Below are 18,374 nucleotides of genomic sequence, written 5' to 3'. Positions count from 1 at the left end.
TTTTGAGAGTTTAAAAAAAGATATTATCAGTGGGAAACAATGCTACAAAAATCCTTCAGTCTAGGAATGGGTCACAGCATATAAGTGGTCGTCCAGATCCCTGATGTGCACAGCACACTTGGAGAATACGTGTAAAACAAGACTATGTAGGATTTACCACAAGACGGATCAGACGGATGCTGGAGCAGATGTGGACAACTAGGATCACTCCTGTATATTATGTGGTCCTGTACATCTTTAATCCAATATTGGACGTTAATAGCTTGTTGAACAAGATATTGCATTACTGATTCCAACTTCCTCCAGCTTTGACTTTTTTTGTACATAGGCAATGATATTATTCCAACTTAATATACACCTCTAGTATGTTACATTCTAACACTTTCTAGAATCACAAAAGCTAGGAAATGGAAACAGCTTAATCCTCCCTCACTAGCTGAAACCACTGAGAGTATTCAGCCAGTGTATACTGTGGAGAAAGCTGTGGCATATGGCAGGGGTACTTTGACATCAAATAAATGGTCGGCATGGGAATCTAGCCGCTATAATGTACCACCTCCTTAAAGAGGTTGTCCAGCGAAAAACTTTTTCTTTCAGATCAACTGGCGCCAGAAAGTTATATAGATTTGTATTTTACTTCTATTTAAAAATCTCAAGTCTTCCCATACTTATTTTCAGTCTGACATAGTGCTCTCTGCTGACATCTCTGGCCGAGACAGGAACTTTGTCTCGGTTTTCTTTGAATCCCCATAGAAAACCTCTCCTGCTCTGGACAGTTACTGTCTCAGCCAGAGATGTCAGGAGAGAGCACTGTGTCAGACTGAAAATAAAACAACACTTCCTGCATATCATACAGCAGCTAATAAGTATGGGAAGACTTGAGATTTTTTAATAGAAGTAAATTACAAATCTATATAACTTTCTGATACCAGTTGATTAGAAAGAAAACGTTTTTCACTGCACAACCCCTTTAAGTGGACACCCAATACGTGTTGATTGCCCAACTGCTTCAAACGTCTCTGTCTTACGTGGACAGTATAAATTTTCTAAGCCATATGGACGACCTTGTAAGTGACACATTTGTTGGGAATAGCCCATATAAAGTAGTAATTTAAAGGGTTAGGGTGGTATTACACGGGCCGATGGGGGCCCGATAATACCTGTGAACGAGCAGCGATCTGCTAAATCGTTGCTGGTTTACTGGACCTATTACACAGCCCGATAATCGTTAAACAAGGGCTGCAGGGACATTGTTACCGATGTCCTTGCAGCCCTTGCTTAACTATATACATTACCTATCCACGTTCCAGGGCTGCCGCTGCGGTCCTCTTCTCCTCGGGTCCCGCGCGCTCTAACTTCAGAGTGGCCTGTCAGCTGACAGGCCGCTCAGCCAATCACAGGCCGGGACCGCCGCGCCTGTGATTGGCCGGGCGGCCTGTCAGCTGACAGGCCACTTTGAAGCTAGAGCGCGCAGGACACGGGGAGAAGAAAACCGCAGCAGCCCTGGAATGTGGATAGGTAATGTATATCGTCAGTCGACGGCCGCGCATTGCTATTACACGTAGCGTGCGCTGTCAGCACCCAACGAAAATAGGTCCAAACCTATATCAACGATCAGCCGATGATCGTTGTCATCGGCTGATCGTTGTATTTATTACATGGAGCGATAATCGGCCGAATCGGGCCGATTCGGACGATTATCGTTCCGTGTAATAGTACCCTTAGTCAATTTGTTAATTTTGTTCATGCCACGTATGGTTTGGTGTGTGACCCAAAACCAAGGACTTCCTACCCTATATTGCCTGCACATGCAATGTTTACATGCCATACCATGTTAATGCCATATGAGCATCTGAAATTTACGGTTATTTTATTTCATTGTCTTTCTTTTTTTTTTGTATTATATATCAGAAATCAGAAAAGTGATCAAAGGTTTTCCTGTACACCAATATTATACCAATAAAAACAATAGATAATGGCACAAAAATGAACCCCCAACTATGGAATAAAGACTGCATGATTACTCCATATAGACATAGATAGTATTCAAAAAAGCACATATACAACAGGTTGAGAATATAGGACTGCGTAAAATATCATTGTTGTGGAATCCTGCCCTAAGAAAGTGTCGCTCTCACTTTCTAAGAGTCTTTACTAATCACTTCAACAAGCCAGGGAAGTACTCAGATAAACCCTTTCTCTTCCTGTGGTCTCCTCACTGCAGGAGACACACTCCATAGACTTTCTACAGAATCTGATGGAAAGAAGTGAAGAGAGAGGAAAGAGACTTTTTTTTTGGATGACACCATCCAGTGTACACAATTTGGTGCGGATTTTTGTGGTACATTTTGGTTCAGAAATGCAGCAGATTTCCCCTGTTGGAAAATCCACAGTATTTTGGCAACATGTAGCTGTACGTGATTGATTGACCTTTTCTTTTTACTCTATTACTTTTTATATTTTAGTTTTTAAAAGATGAACTAAAACTCGCTGCTACATATATTCATTCTGACCACACAGTACATAATAGGCTGAGAGAGGGCAGATTGGACCTTGTGTTTTTCATGGGTGTGTGGGAGAGTAAAAGAACAAAAAGAAAAGAGACAAAAATAAGAATCGCAGTGGGTGTTGGACGGAAATAGAACATAAGATATTCTTAGACCCTAAAACTACAAGTTCTTAAGGTAAAATTGTGCCTGTATCACCGATAGCCTATTACCAAGGCTGCTGGTAGTAAATTTACCTGTAGTAACCAGTGTCAGGCAGCTGCTGCCAAGGCAAATAAGATCACAGGGGCCTAGATGCATAGAAATAGTTCTACCATTGTACAAATTGCTAGTCAGACCACAAATAGGACATTATGTACTGTTTTAGGCACCTGTATAAAGAAAAAACATAGAGAAGCTGGAGAGGGTTCAAAGACTGAGAACCAGAGTAATAAATGCAATGGAAGGACCTAGAAAGATTATTACAATTTGGGTTATTTAGTTTAGAAGAAAGACGTCAGAGGGGTGACCTACTAACTGTATATAAATATATCAGGGGGAGTGCCAAGATTCTTCCCATGATCTGTTTATACTCAGGACTGTATCTATGACAAGGGAGTATCCTCTACATCTAGAGGGTAAAAAGTTTCTACACCAGCACAAAAAAGGATTCTTTACTGTAAAGGCCCTATTACACAAAACTATTATCGGCTGTATTTGGCCTTATTCACCTTTGCAAACTCAGATTTTCATTTTTTTGGCCTGGATATGGAATTTAAAGAGATTTAATTTAATGTGAAGAGTATTCAGGTAGGAATGAATAATAGAAACATCAAAATATCAAAATAGCCCAAGGACATGTGGAGTGGACTCCAACTCTTGGTCCACATAGGGCATGTATTACAGTGTTGTCTATCTGGTAGGATCCTTTGTATTGTCTGTTGTTTATTATTTACCACCTCCTCAGAAAAGGGATGACACACAAAGTGTGCGCATGACATGCACGAATGCATGCTCACCTGATTAGGTTGTACATGTTAGGCACAAAACTAATGTACACCTATGGATGTATAGGGAGGGCTGCTGCTGCTATCCACCTTCAAAACTCTGTGGTTGGGGGATCTGTACCAAGATGCAGAAGAACTTTAAACAGTGGTGAATTCTTTGGTTGCTCAAACCTCCGGGCCTGATCACTGCCCTTCAATCAAGAAGGAGACAAGGATTCCTGGTGCTTGTGTCAACCAGATACATTCTTTATTGCAGTTGTTACGTGTTTCAAGGGTTAACCACCCTCTTCATCAGGCATCTGAAAAGGGTGGTTAACCCTTAAAACACGTAGCAACTGCAATAAAAAAATATATATCTAGCTTACACAAGAATCGGGAATCCTCGTCTGTAGGTTGAGTGCCAAAGAATCCACCACAGTTTGAAGTTCTTCTACACTGTAACAAATATCACCCTTTAGAGTTGTCAGTCGAACTCTCTTAATACTCTCCCCAAATTAACCTTTGAGGTTTTCTGCTATAGCAATGACATATTTCTAATGTCCCTTTAATAAATATTTATTACTCTGCTATATGGGCCTCATCTACCTGTCCTAATTATAGGAGAATCTAACCACCGTCCATACATCATCCTTAAGCTTGTTCTATTAAGGATTGAAGCAATAACAATTTTATGATATTATCTCATCAAATCCTTCAGTAATAATCATCTTAACAATTTTAAATGTAATCAGTAGAAGAACGTATTGCTCCGATCGTGTGTAAAACATAGAAAAGACAATCACTTTCTTAACTCACTTTTTAATTCACTTTTTCAATTAAATCATGCACAACATATTCTCATAAACTTATATCAGGCATAAAATTCACAAGATTTTTCAAATGTAATATTTTAAATCAAATGGAAATGTAATAGTACTTATTATACCTAACATGACACATACACAGTAGAGAGGGAAGTGTAAACCATAGACCTGTAAATTGTTCCTGTCTTCACACAAATGTTATTTATATACTTATTTTATTGAAATAAGCAGTGTAACAGAATGACAAAATGTGTACACTATAATAAAAGAAAGTTCATATATCTTTCGAGTACAGTTGTATATGTTATATAATACAAGCATATAAGAACAACAAAAAAACAAAAAACATTTCAGCTTACATTAATGATATAACTGAATGAACCCAAAATAGCACATTGTCATTTAAATATTACAACCATCATAAATAATTATGTTGGGACACAAAACAGACCAAAAATTTCCCTAAGATAGCTGCAAAAATGGACTATCCACAAAGAAAATCCTAGCCGTCCATACCTTTAGGAATTCCTCTGAAAAACTCTGTGCCTCAGCCACCAACTCTTCCTAATGTTGAATGGATTGGACTTCTGTGAACCATTCCTGTGTCCAAAAGTGTGTCCATCCAATACAGGGGAATTACCGTCCTTGCTGCTGCAAGCAGGTGTCTCAGCATGCCCTTCTTGTGAGATGCTGAGGGTACCGACAGGAGAGATAGAAGTGTAATTTGTAAGGAATTGAGTCCCTTCCTCATAATCACAATGCCAACACCTGCTCGAGACCCTGGGGTACACCTGTACCATCTAGGGAGAATCTTATAAATCTTTTCTTTTCAGTGAGAGGCTACAGACAGCCCAAGTGAAAATGTCCACCTCTTCCTAAAATAAAAGAAACCCGGGGGCGTGGTTTGCCTATGGCGGAGTGAGCAGCACGGCGCTTGAGCTCCCGGTCCTCGGCCACCTTCCCGCCGCCCTAACCACAAATACCGGGTACCCACCCACCTGATTTCATGAGGGGACGCTCAGGAAAGACACCGGCTCCTCTCGGTCCCGAAACTCCAGGGATAAAGCAGTTTTTCACCGCTTCCCAGCGAGGCAAAGGCGCTAAGAGGGGACCTAAGATGGCGACGCGGACCATGCGCACAGCCTCACCTCATGCTGCGGAGAGCCAGCGCTCTACCTCCCCGGCCCTGAGCAGAGATGCTGACAGCAGAGAGGCCTTCCCTAACTCGGAAGAGGAAGATTGGAGCCTGAGAGACCTGGCGAGATATATCAGGTCCTTGCCTACGAAACAGGACTTTGAAAAGTGCGTCAGTCGCATTGAGGCGACCTACAAGAAAGAGCTGCGATCTTTGCAGCAGGACATAGGCTCCAGGTTTGATGACATCGATAAGGTACATGACGGCTTGCAATCACAATTGTTGGCACATCGAGAGGTTATACAATATCAGTCAGTGAAGATTGAGGAGCTTATTGGGCGTCAGGAGGATGCCGAGAACCGTAATCGCAGAAATAACTTGAGGCTTCGGGGCCTAGCTGAGACAGTGACAGAGCTGGACGCTGCTGCCCAGGCAATATTTGCCAAGATACTCCCATCTGGTTTGGCGGGCCCGGTGGAGCTCGATAGGATCCACAGAGCATTGGGACCCAAACCCCCTCCTAATGGTAGACCTCGCGATGTCATATGTAGGGTGCACTTTTATAAGGTTAAAGATGCCATCATGTCTGCGGCCCGGGAGCATGGTGCGGTGGACTATGAGGACTCCTCGGTGATCCTCTTGCAGGACTTATCCGGGCACACCCTACAACTCCGCCGGGCACTGAGGCCCTTATTAGACTTATTTAAAAGCAATGGCATTTCATACAGATGGGGGTTCCCTTTCCAGCTACGAGCCCACAAAGATGGCGTCACATCTATATTTCGCCAACTTGGCGACTTGCCGAAAGTACTGGGAACTTTTGAATTGCCGACAGTTTGCTTGCCGGAGTGGCCAGTCCCGCCTATGCTCCTAGATGACCCGACACATACCGCACATGCTTGGTCGCCGGTGAACACCAGGAAGCGCCACAGGAATAGAACCGATCCGGCTGCACCTCAGATGGACACTTAACTCTCTTGCTCTGGTTCTCTCTCATGGGAAGCTTGCTTCTGGCCGGGGAGCTATCTGTTATACCTGCTAAATGTCCTCTGGACTGTGGCTTGCAATTTGTGTGATCTTTCCTTTTTTTTGTAGTCATGCTACCATTGCAGAGTTGCTTAGGGGATTTATTCTTATACTATTGGGTACCTGGGAAGTGTTTTGTGTTTAATGTTGTGTTATGATGGGGCGGCGGGGGGGGAGGGGGGAGGCGGGAGTGGCTGTGGGGTGGTTGCTAAGGCTTACACGAACCTCAGGGCTCACTCGTCCTTGGACGGGTGTAGTGCAGGACTTGTGATCCTGCGCTGTTCTATATTTAGCCATGTGTTCTTTTGCTCTTCTGTTGTTTTTCTATGCTCTTCTTCTTTGTCTTCTTCCTCGTACTTTTTTGTTTGTTTTTCTTCCCCTTTCTCTTTCCTTCTTTTTTCTCTTTTCCCCTTTGTGTATGCTTACCTTCCTCGCCCCCCCTTCCCATTTCCCACCATTACCCCCCTTCCCCTTCCTCCCTCACCCTGTGGGATCCCCTGCTATTGGTATTGCTCTAGGACTTTATTATAGAACCCATGGGGGTGCTTAAGTTTTGTACCTTAAATGTGAAGGGACTGAATATCCCAGAACGTAGGAGGCAGATTGTGTTCTCTTTGCATAAACAACGTGTTATGGTTGCCTTTCTGCAAGAGACGCACTTTAAATCTGAACATGTGCCTCAGTGTGCCTCGTTCTATTATCCAGCCTGGCATCATAGCACAAATCCGCAGGGGAAATCCAAGGGAGTCTCCATTGCCTTCCATAAGAGGTTTAATCCTGATGTTCTCTCTTCTCTTGCAGACGAGCATGGTCGTTTCCTATTTCTCCGGATCTCTTGGCAGGACCGCCAATATGTCTTGGCTAATGTATACTTCCCCAACCAGGGTCAGGTACAGTTTTCTCGCCAGGTCCTGAGGAAATTGGAGATGTTTGCGGAGTCTTTGCCAATTATAATGGGTGGTGATCTAAATTTGGTCTTAGACCCCAGATTAGATTCCTCTTCAGGTCGTTCATCCCTCTCCCGCTTGGCAATTAGAAAAATACAGACTTTGCTTCATAATATGCGGTTAGTTGATCTTTGGCGCACGCTCCATCCTGGTGTCAGGGATTACAGTTTCTATTCCCCGGTTCACTCCACATATAGTAGAATTGATTTACTGCTGGTGTCTCATACCCTTTTGGATCTATCTCCTATGGCCTCCATTGCTCCTATTTTATGGTCGGATCATGCTCCGGTTCATGGCTCCCTTTGTCTTCAGCAGGGGGTTTGTAAATCCTTTAGCTGGCGCTTAAATGAAAATCTGTTAGATGATGCTCTATGCGTAGCTGATCTCCAGAAAGCAATAGACAATTTTAAAGGGGCCCATGAATCGGACCATACCGGGGCACCTATGAAGTGGGAAGCTCTTAAGGCAGTTTTGAGGGGGGTTTTAATCTCCCATGGTTCTCGCCTCAAGAAAGCGAGGGGAAAAACCATTAAGAAATTGGCAGATAGGATTGCCTCGCTAGAAATTTGCCATAAAAGGTCCCTTTCACCTGGCACATATGCAGAACTTACCACAGCACGTTCCAAACTTTTACAAATCCTAGATCAACGTTCTGCATGTTTCAGGGCAAAATTACGTGCAAAGTTTTATGAATTTGGGGACAAGAGGGGCCGTCTGTTGTCGAGAGCCCTGCATCCTAGATTCCAGAATACCTTCGTCTCCTCCATGCGACGTCCGGATGGGAGTAAGGCGTATGCCACACATGATATTCTGAAATTGTTCAGAGACTATTATGCCTCCCTATACTCTATTAAGGGTGCATTGGCCCACCTCTCACCGGATGCCGTACAGGAAAGAGTGCAAAATTATATGTCTCGTCATTCCATTCCTTCCCTTCCACCTGAGGTAGGAGATGCTATGGAAGGAGAGATATCCGCCACTGAGCTTTCCGCTGTCATCAAAGATTCTAAACTTGGTAAGAGCCCTGGCCCAGATGGCTACAGGGCTAGGTTTTATAAGTTACTGGGGAGTTCTCTGTCTCCTGTGCTTCTCTCTGCTTTTAATGAGGTGCTGCAAGGTGGCTCATTTCCTGCTGCTGTGCTTTTAGCGCATGTTACCGTGCTCCCTAAACCTGGAAAACCGGCGGACGTTTGCGCCAATTTTCGGCCCATCTCATTGATAAATTTAGATGTGAAGCTCTATTCTAAGATTCTGGCCATGCGCCTTAGTCGGCACTTACATCATATCATAGACAGAGATCAGGTGGGGTTTATGAAGCAGAGAGAGGCACGGGACAACACGATTAGGACTCTGACGTTGATGGAAAGGGCCAGGGCTGTTGGGGCCCCCCTGTGCATCCTGTCTCTCGACGCAGAAAAAGCGTTTGACAGGGTGCACTGGGGGTTCCTCAGGGCCGCACTGGACTTTGTGGGGTTGGGTCCACTGATGGTGGGTGGGGTGATGGCTCTTTACAGGGCACCCACTGCTCAGGTTAGGGTTAATGGTGCCTTATCAGAGACATTTCCGATTTCGAATGGGACACGACAGGGTTGCCCCCTTTCCCCGTTACTATATATTATTGTGATGGAGTTTTTGGCTGCGGCTATAAGGGACAACGAATCCATCAGAGGTCCAGTAGTAGGTGGCAAGCCTCATAAAATAGCTATGTATGCTGATGATGTCCTGCTGTATCTTTCCCAACCATCAGTAAGCATTCCTAACGTGCTCGAAGAGATAAAACAATATGGAGAGCTTAGTAACTTTAAAATTAATACCACCAAATCCGAACTTTTGAATATTTCTCTCCCTAGCCCTGTCGTGTCCCAGTTGAAATCGGCCTTCCCTTTTAGATGGCAATCGCACTCACTTAAGTATTTGGGAGTGCAGCTGGTGCCTGACATAGGGGCACTATATGAGGCAAATTTCGCTCCTTTGCTCAGGGAGCTTGAGAAGGAGATAGATAACTGGCTACGCCTAAATTTGTCTCTATTTGGCCGCCTTGCGGCGGTGAAAATGGATATTCTACCTCGTGTATTATATTATTTTCAAACCCTTCCCATGGTTCCTGTAGGCCCTTTTCTGAAGAAATTAAAGATGCTACTGATCAGATTTATATGGGGACGAAAAAGGGCTAGACTCCCGTATAGGCTCTTGGCACGACCTAAGCTAAAGGGGGGGGCAGGCCTCCCTGACTTTAATGTGTATCACGCCGCAGTCCTGGGGGCCTTTATCTTAGACCTTTTTCATAGCGTGCATAATAAACAGTGGGTCTCCCTTGTTGGAGACTTGTCGATCTGCTCGCCAGTTTCATTACTGTGGAGTGAGCCGGGTGGTAGACCTGCATTGGGCAATACTCCGGCTCTTACTAGGGTCCTGCTGTCCTTTGGTGATCGAACAGCACGATCCTGGAGGCTGTGGACGCGCCCTGGTCCCCTGACACCGTTTCTCGGTAGTTCGCTTGTTCCCCCTGACTTGGCCACCCGGTTTGGAAGGGTGGGGGATGGGCAAATGGACCTACAGTTTAGACATTTTTGTACAAGCAGAGGGGTACGTCCCTTCGCTGCTTTGGTGGAGGCATCCGCTCTTCAGGCCTCTGAGTGGCTAGTGTACGATCAAGTTAAAGCCCTCTTCCTTACCATTAAGGACAGCTGGACGCACATGGATGATCTGTCCGATTTTGAGCATTTTTGCACTGCCTCTTCGCATCTGGGACATGCTATCTCATTGCTGTATGGTAGATTTTTGGAGGCCAAGGATGAGAGTTATGTTCCTTCATACTTTGCCAAGTGGGAGAGGGATGTTGGTCATCTTATCTCTGAGGAAAACTGGAGATCTGTCTTTATCCGCGCACATAAGTCCTCTCTTTCTAGTTATGCACAAGAGAAAAATTTTAAAATATTGACTCACTGGTACTATTATCCGGAGAGACTCCATAGGCTTTTCCCCTCAGTTGATCCCTCTTGCTGGAGATGCGGTGCGAGCTCGGGTAGTCTGGAGCATATTTGGTGGTCCTGCCCGGTTATCAGGAGTTTCTGGAGGGCAGTGTTCGCTCTGTATGATAAAGTGTGTTCCACTATAACACAGCCCACCCTAGGATTGGCATTGCTATCCTTATCTAGTGACTCTGACAGGTCCTATCGTAGGGGACTTTTACGTAATTTCATGCATGCAGCATGACAAGCCGTCCCCAGGAAGTGGAAGGTTAGAATACCTCCTTCATCAGGAGACTTCTTGGATTCCCTCTCCTTCCTCAGACGGATGGAGGAGCTCACAACTCACTCGGATAAAGAGAAGGGTAATTTTACCAAAGTTTGGTTCTGCTGGGATGTCTTTAAAGATTCTGGAGACTTATCTCAGTGGATCTCTAATCATTGGAGATAATTCCTTACGTGCTCTATGGTATAGCAGGGGTTCCCACACCCTTCCCCTGGTCCCTTTCCCTTCCTCTATATTTCCTTCCCCTCTCCCTCCCCCATCATTCCCTTTCTTTCTCCTCCTCTTTACTGTACCTGTTTCTTTCCTTATTTCTTACTTCTCTGTTCTCTTAATTTCAAGGGAGTTTTCCCCATTCTCATTTTCAGTTTGGGATTTCGGACTCCTAGTGTTTTGTAGTTGTGTATATGTGCATTACATTTACTGTTATTCCTGTGTTTGAAGCGTATGCTTTTTGATCGAAAACGCCATACTCCTTGCTTGGTTAGGGTTATGGTCTCTTACAGATGTTGACACAGATGATTGTAACTTTCTGTACTCTTATACTGTTTCATTCGCTACATGGGAATGGCTGTTTTAAGTGTGTAATAAACGTTTTATTTACCAAAAAAACATAAAAGAAACCCTTTGTTTTTTCCCCCAGAATGAAATGTCTCTTTCCCAAAATGAAGACCTCTCAGGGTTGCTCAGAGATATGAGTACACTATATAATCTCTAGAGTGTCCTTGATATATCCCCCCCCCCGAAGCCAAAATCCATTGATCAAACTCAGTCAGAGAGAGACTCGTAGAGGTGCCAACAGCAGTGGTCCACATGAAGGAACACAATAAGGTGTACTCGAACCAGGATAGACAACGCCCAGGGTAGGATTCCCGAAGTGTCTGCAAAGACAGCAATTGGGTACCTGTTAAAAGTTGGTGTAATCTCGGAGAAGCATCCCTCCTCCAAATCAGAAATTAGTGGACAATAGTGCTTGGCGCAAAATCTGGATTCCTAAAAACTAGTGTCATTGGACCTGGACAGGAAGATATCTTAAAGGAGAAGTCGGGGGGGGGGGATTAAAAAGAAGTTATAGTCACCTTTCCCGATTCCTGCGCAGAGACACGTCCCACTCCTGGATTCCACCAGCTGCCTTCTGAGCTCTCCTCCCCCCCCCCCCCGCGCTACTTCATGACCTGGAAGCCCCGCTCAGTCGGTCAGTGTCTGGGGCGGGCTAAATCTTAGTCATCTGTAATGTTGACCCAGGTCATCTTTTAATTTAGTCAAAGTTTGCAGGACTAATTCTTGACATGTCTGTTTGACACTGGAAGCCTAGGCCAAAAAGTTGAAATTTACACAAAATAATGGCACCCAAGACTTGATACATGAGCCCTCTAAGTGTTAAGCCAGCCTTTCGTCCCCACAAAGACAAAGCTGAAGTCAGTGTGAAAGCCAAGCCAACTGGCGTGTCAGTACGGCTTTGGGTGGTCCTGTGTTGAGGCTACCTTATCCACCTATATGCAGTTGCCAGTGGCCACAGTAACACTAAATGATAGGTTGGACTAAAAATATTGCTGGATTAGCAATATGAAACCTGACAGCATTAAGGTTAGCAGTAGATAAATACACTATGTAACCTGACTTACACTGTGGAGAAAAACATGACTCAGCCTTTTGTAAACTGCAGGTAGTGAATGGTTCATGTACAGTGTGACAGAGTGTATTAAAATAGCAGCAATCCTCTCTACTGCAAATACAGCTGCGGCTAGAGCCTCTTTACATGAGATAAAACCTGTGAACTATAGCAAGTGGATAGCAACCACAAGGTCGTAAAGGCAAGCTGTGAGATCTTCCATGCGTCTTCCACATCTTCGACCCTACATAACAACATGGAAATAGAGGAAGGGTCTGGGTTTCTCCATAGGGTCGTGGTGCAGGCTTGAGTTTCGAGGGTCAGATGTCGGTGCATGGAATGTCGGTATGCTTTGAGTGGAATATCCGACATGTGCAGGAGAAAATAGAATGGGGCAGTGGATAATCCGTATAAGTGGAGGTTATGCGCCACACCTCTTTCCACAAAGGTAGCAACTTAGGTCAACTCTAAAAAATATGCAAGAGAGCGCCCAAAACCAAAACCTTTTAAAGAAGCATATGTATACAGGCCTTATTGTTGTTTTTTTTTGTTTGTTTTTTGCTCAGGGTATTTTTGTGCTTTATTTCCCTTAGATGTTATTCACACAGTGGGGCCTGTGGCACAAGGTAATCCAAGTCCCAGCCAGAAGGAAGAGCTGATGAACTGCTACAAGAACAGCATGTACCTGGCATCTGAGAGCAAGCTGCGCACTGTGGTGAGTGACAGCTGTCTATAACTGTTGATGTCCATCAGGGCTGTAATTACAATTCCATATTCAGCTCAGGACCCTCTTCTATGTAACAGTCCTGTTTAAATAGAGCAGTGGTAATACAAGTGTGGAATTGCCATAGATTGGACACTACTTGACTATATCTTTCAGCCCCATAGACAGTATGGGCCACATGTATCATCCGGCGAACGGATGATTTTCGGCGGAAAGTGCCGATTTGCGTATTGTTTTATACGCAAATGGACGATCTGCGAATAAAATATTCGCAAATCGGCACTTTCCGCCGAGTACGCCAGGGGGCGGAAAGGGGGCGTGAAGTGGGCGGAACAGAGGGCGCGGACTCAGAGTCCGCGCGATTTACCATCCGTTTCGCCCAAATGTACACCGAAAACCTACTCCAGTCCTCAGCTGGCGTAGGTTTTCGGCGGTGCGCACCGGCGCGCACGGGATTTATGTAGAGGCAGTCCGCCTCTACATAAATCCCCGTAGCGCCGGAGCTGCGAGGGCATTTATAAGTCCGGCGTAAAAAATGCCGGACTTAATAAATGCCCCCCTATATATATATATATATATATATATATATATGCACCCCCAGAATATGTTGGTACCATATAAATAAATTTTAGCTTTGGTATTATTAATAATCACCCTTTTGAAAAAAAATATATTGTAATTTCAAAGACTGTCCTCTCTTCACTCGACTTTCATGCCTATTTTTAGATCCTCTCAACAAAAGTAATATAAAAGATGGTTTCACCAAATTGAACACAAAATGCCAATGATTTTAATGATTATTGCAGTCTCCGAATTATTCACCACCTTAAAGTGGTTGTCCAACGAAAATCTTTTTCTTTCAAACAACTGGTGTCAGAAAGTTATATAGATTTCTAATTTACTTTTATTTAAAAAAATCTCAAGTAGTCCTATATTTATAAGCTGCTGTATGTCCTGCAAAAAATTTTTTTTTTAATTTTCATTCTAAAACAGTGCTCTCTGCTGACACCTCTGGCTGAGACAGGAACTGTCCAGAGCAGGAGAGGTTTTCTATGGGGATTCATAGAAAACCGAGACAGAGTTCCTGTCTCGGCCAGAGATGTCAGCAGTGAGCAATGTGTCAGACTGAAATAAAATAACATTTCCTGCATGACATTTAGTAGCTTATAAGTATGGGAAGACTTGAGATTTTTTAATAGAAGTAAATTACAAATCTATATAACTTTCTGAAACCAGTTGATTTGAAAGAAAAAGATTTTCGTTGGATAACCCCTTTAATAACAAACCTCTTTGGAACATGCAGCATGCTTTTGCTGTTATTACCCTCTGAGGCATAATGACACATAGCTGGCAGATGGCAGTTTCTGAGAAATATTAGACCCATAGACAATGGGCTCCAATTCACTAATCTTGGCTTCTGATTGCAGCAACTGTCTTCTTCAAACCAGAACTACTTAATCCAAGCCCAGATTTACTAAACTTGTTTAATGCCTGGACAATGTAAACTTGAATTAGTTCAAGAATGCACTAGAAGGCTCAGACTGTTTAATACATCTGCTGTTTGGATCAACTATTAGTCCCTTTTGCCAAAACCTTACCTCTAACCAATTCAACACCCCCTTTTCGACAGAAGAGTGCCTCAATGGGTTTAACACAATGTACTCTGTGGATGTTGTGATATTGTCACATTTCTGCACTGAACATCTGCTGCACACGCATTGGTAGCTAAATCTGCAGATGAAGGTGACTTGTGGTGGATCATTTAAATTGTCAGTTGTTGTGCTGGATCCACTGCAGATTTACCTAGATTTACATAAGGTTACAAAGTCCAACAATACAAGGTCCAACAGCACCAAATGTCCCAGTAGTGATAAATTTGTGAACTTTTTTTGACCACCATTGATGCTTGTTGGACGACTTCTACTACGTTATGTGGGTCACCAAACCTGGGTTTGGTGACCCACATAACGTAGTAGAAGTTGTCCAACAGCATCAATGGTGGTTGAAAAAGGTTCACAAATTTGCAAAAACAAAAATTGCCTTTGTCCTTAAGGGGTTAAATTTTGTTATTGTAGATTTACCAGCCACATCTGCTGGAAATTTAGGCAACTGGAAAGCAGGGTTACACTTTCTGTAGGCCTGCATTGGATACCACAATAAGTGTAAATTAACAGTTGCACCAATCCTATATAGGATACATACAGATGAAGGTATGATGTTTCCTAAACCGTATCTTACACAGGGCACTGTACCTAGTGGGTATTTAGGTAAATAACCCTGGTCCTTTCACTGAATTTGAAGTTTGGATGGTGAGCTCATAGAGAGATATCAGATGGAACTTTTTGGCAGGGTACTGATCCCATTCACTTGAATGGAGCTGTGATGCAGTTCCACCGGATGACCTGGAAAAACTGTGAGATGGGACTTTATGAGATGGGAATTCCTTTAAGATAATTTGTTACAAAATTACAAAATCACATTGCTTATTGTTAAAGGTGTTATCCATGTTTAAAAAAGGGCCCCAAATATTTTAGGATAACAAACAAGCACTAACTCACCTCACTGATCCTGCCCTGATGACCATTCAGGCTCCAGTTTGCACCACTATCTTCCTTCTGGAGCAAATGTCACATGAGCGCCGCAGCCAGTCAGAAGTCACGGGTCATACTCCTGGCATTTCCTATAGAAGCCACTGATTGGCTGCAGCGGTCATGTGGTGTCCGCTCCAGAGGGAAGACTGGGATGCCTGAAAGGCAATCAGTGCAGGATTGGTGAGGTGACTTACTGATCCTTAAAAATTTTAATACAAAAGTAAAGGGGGTCTACTGGTTATCAAAATAATTTTTGTTCATTAACAGGATGTTTTTGTTGTTTGTAAATAACTAAAGACATCTTGCAAGTGTAGACTCCACTCTAACAACATATCACCATAGCATATTTGAACTAATAGCAGGGAAAAAAGGCTGATCCTCTTGAGTGCTACTCTTAAAAATGGACGTTAATATGGATTTAACATTTTTTATTAAAAGCACAATATGAGACAGTTTATTTCAAAGCTGGATAGGCCGTTTCCCCCCTGCCTTTAGTCCATGATTTTACAGATATATAGGTGTTCCCATATCAGACATGGACTGCTGGCTTAGTTATCACTGTGGCCCCATAAATACCTGTGGTCTCTTCATGCCTAGGGTCTCTCCACCAATCAGGTGAGCGTGTCAAACACAGAAACTTTTTCTTCACTTGTTATTTTACTGTCCTGCACATAGCACTTTCCACCTATTGTGTTTCATTTTTCTTATACTATGTTTTCACATATATAATGCCTGCTGTGTAGAAAAAAAATCTCCTTTGATTGCATTTAGTACTGTTATTGCCCAAGGGTACACTGTTTTGTAAGGATTAGTCTTAAAAGCAGCTCAATACTCCCTGCAGCCCAACTTATTAACACATGATTAGATTAAGCGGGTATTAAGTATCGATATGTTAATTAAACCAATTGTATTTTTATGGGATTTTACAACGCAAAAAGGTGTGTTATATATATATATATATATATATATATATATATATATATATATATGCAAAGTACACCAAATCGGAGGGTTTGGTAACATAGAGAATCCCTGCACTCCTTTCCCTCTTTGGATCAGTGAGCTGTTTTATATTGGCATTCTCCTTGTCTTTTTTTTACTTGGAATCTTTTAATAAGAAGTAATTATTAAAGCGAATGTACCACCAGGTACATCACTTTGAGTTTTTTACATTAACAGACCTTGTGCAGTCCTTGTTTTGAACCGCCGCTTGGTTGCCGCTCACAGCACTGGTCTATTGCCGAGCACCAACACAACCCCAAGCACTGAGGGCAGGCCTGCCGGCCCCCAGTGTGACAAAATCCCCTCCCCTCTGTGGCGCGGCTCCATTGATTCCAGTGCTCTGGGGTGGGCCAATGTTTGGGAATAAACTGTTGGTTTAAAGAAAGTACTGCACCACCAGCATCCCTGTGCTGACGCTGGTCTGTTAAAGTATAAAACCCAAAGCAAGGTACATTGTGGTACATTTGCTTCAACTTGTTCATAAGTGTGGTCTGCTATGGTAAATGCTCAATGTAATATTCTAGTGAAAATCCTTTAAAAGATCCATCAGCAGCAAATTTCGTTCGGAGTTTCCATATGAGAATAGATTTTTTCACAGTACAGCAAAACTATCTGCAGCAGAAAATCCTCACTTCCTGGTTCACTCTGTCCTCACTCACCTTCCTTCTGAGACCAAAACCACATGATCTGTCTCTTCTGCTGCCAGGCAAGCTGTGATACCTCATCTGTAACCTCGCCCACCACAAAAAAACTTCCTAAGCAGTATAGGGGAAAGGAAACACAGTTGTTTCATCTTTCTCTCTCATCTATGTGAGCCAGCGATGGGCAGATACTACAAGATGAGGCAGATACTTGGCAGTTGGCTCTGAGGTGCAATGCATGCTGGGAAATGTAGTTTCCCGGCCAGTGCCATCTTGGATATAGACCGCCTTTTAGAAAAACTTGTAACTCAGGAACAGCCACAGCAAGAAAGATGAAAGATAGCTCAAAATACTCAAGGGGGGCATAGTGAGTAAGACAATCAAGGTTTGGGAGCATTTCATTTTTTATCTCTTGGGTGGAATACCCCTTTAAATCTTACAGGATAACAGTAAATTTCATGTCTGTGTATTTGTTTTGTGGGAATGGTTTTCTTGCCTTAAACCTTGGAAATGCAGGCTAGTAAGGCAGCTAGCTGGGTGGAGTAGTAAGTTTTCTTCGGTGTGAAATATCAGAAATGCTATATCAGCATGCTGTTATGCTTGTAGGAGTCCACAATGTCCCAGTAATTGTATATATCCTGACTCTGCAACTTAGAACATTAATATTAATTAACTACATTCTTATACAATACTACTTATTCCGGTAGAATCTCCAAATCCCCAGGCCTTACAAACTGACCCCAGGACCTGGCAACACGTGACACTGTTCTCCTGAACAGAAGAGCAGACAATATGATGTTTATTTTGATTGCCAGACTTGGAGTCAGGAAAGAATTTTTCTCCCTAAAACAAAGAAAATTTGCTTCTACCCCATGGGTTGGGTTACCACTAGAGATGAGCGAACTTCGAGCATGCTCAAGTCCATCCGAACCCGATCATTCGGCATTTGATTAGCTGGGGCTGCTGAAGTTGGATAAAGCTCTAAGGTTGTCTGGAAAACATGGATACAGCCAATGACTGTATCTATGTTTTCTACATAGCCTTAGGGCTTTATCCAACTTCAGCAGCCACCGCTAATCAAATGCCGAATGATCTGGTTCGGATGGACTCGAGCATGCTCGAGGTTCGCTCATCTCTAGTTACCACCC

The 18,374-nt window shown here is 43.3% G+C and overlaps 1 protein-coding gene across 2 annotated transcripts in view; it reads left to right on the top strand.

Annotated features, from left to right (window-relative positions):
- Positions 1 to 18,374, top strand: part of MACROD1 (mono-ADP ribosylhydrolase 1) — a 561,289-nt gene that overhangs the window by 528,993 nt on the left and 13,922 nt on the right. For both annotated transcript variants that reach the window (XM_069968252.1, XM_069968253.1), the window contains exon 6: positions 12,862 to 12,983. In XM_069968252.1, the coding sequence (XP_069824353.1) occupies positions 12,862 to 12,983 (122 nt within the window). The remainder of the gene's footprint in view (positions 1 to 12,861; positions 12,984 to 18,374) is intronic.

This window comes from Dendropsophus ebraccatus, chromosome 4 (assembly GCF_027789765.1).
Source record: "Dendropsophus ebraccatus isolate aDenEbr1 chromosome 4, aDenEbr1.pat, whole genome shotgun sequence".
Classification (NCBI taxonomy): Eukaryota; Metazoa; Chordata; class Amphibia; order Anura; family Hylidae; genus Dendropsophus; species Dendropsophus ebraccatus.
This window is presented reverse-complemented; position numbering and strand designations above follow the sequence as displayed.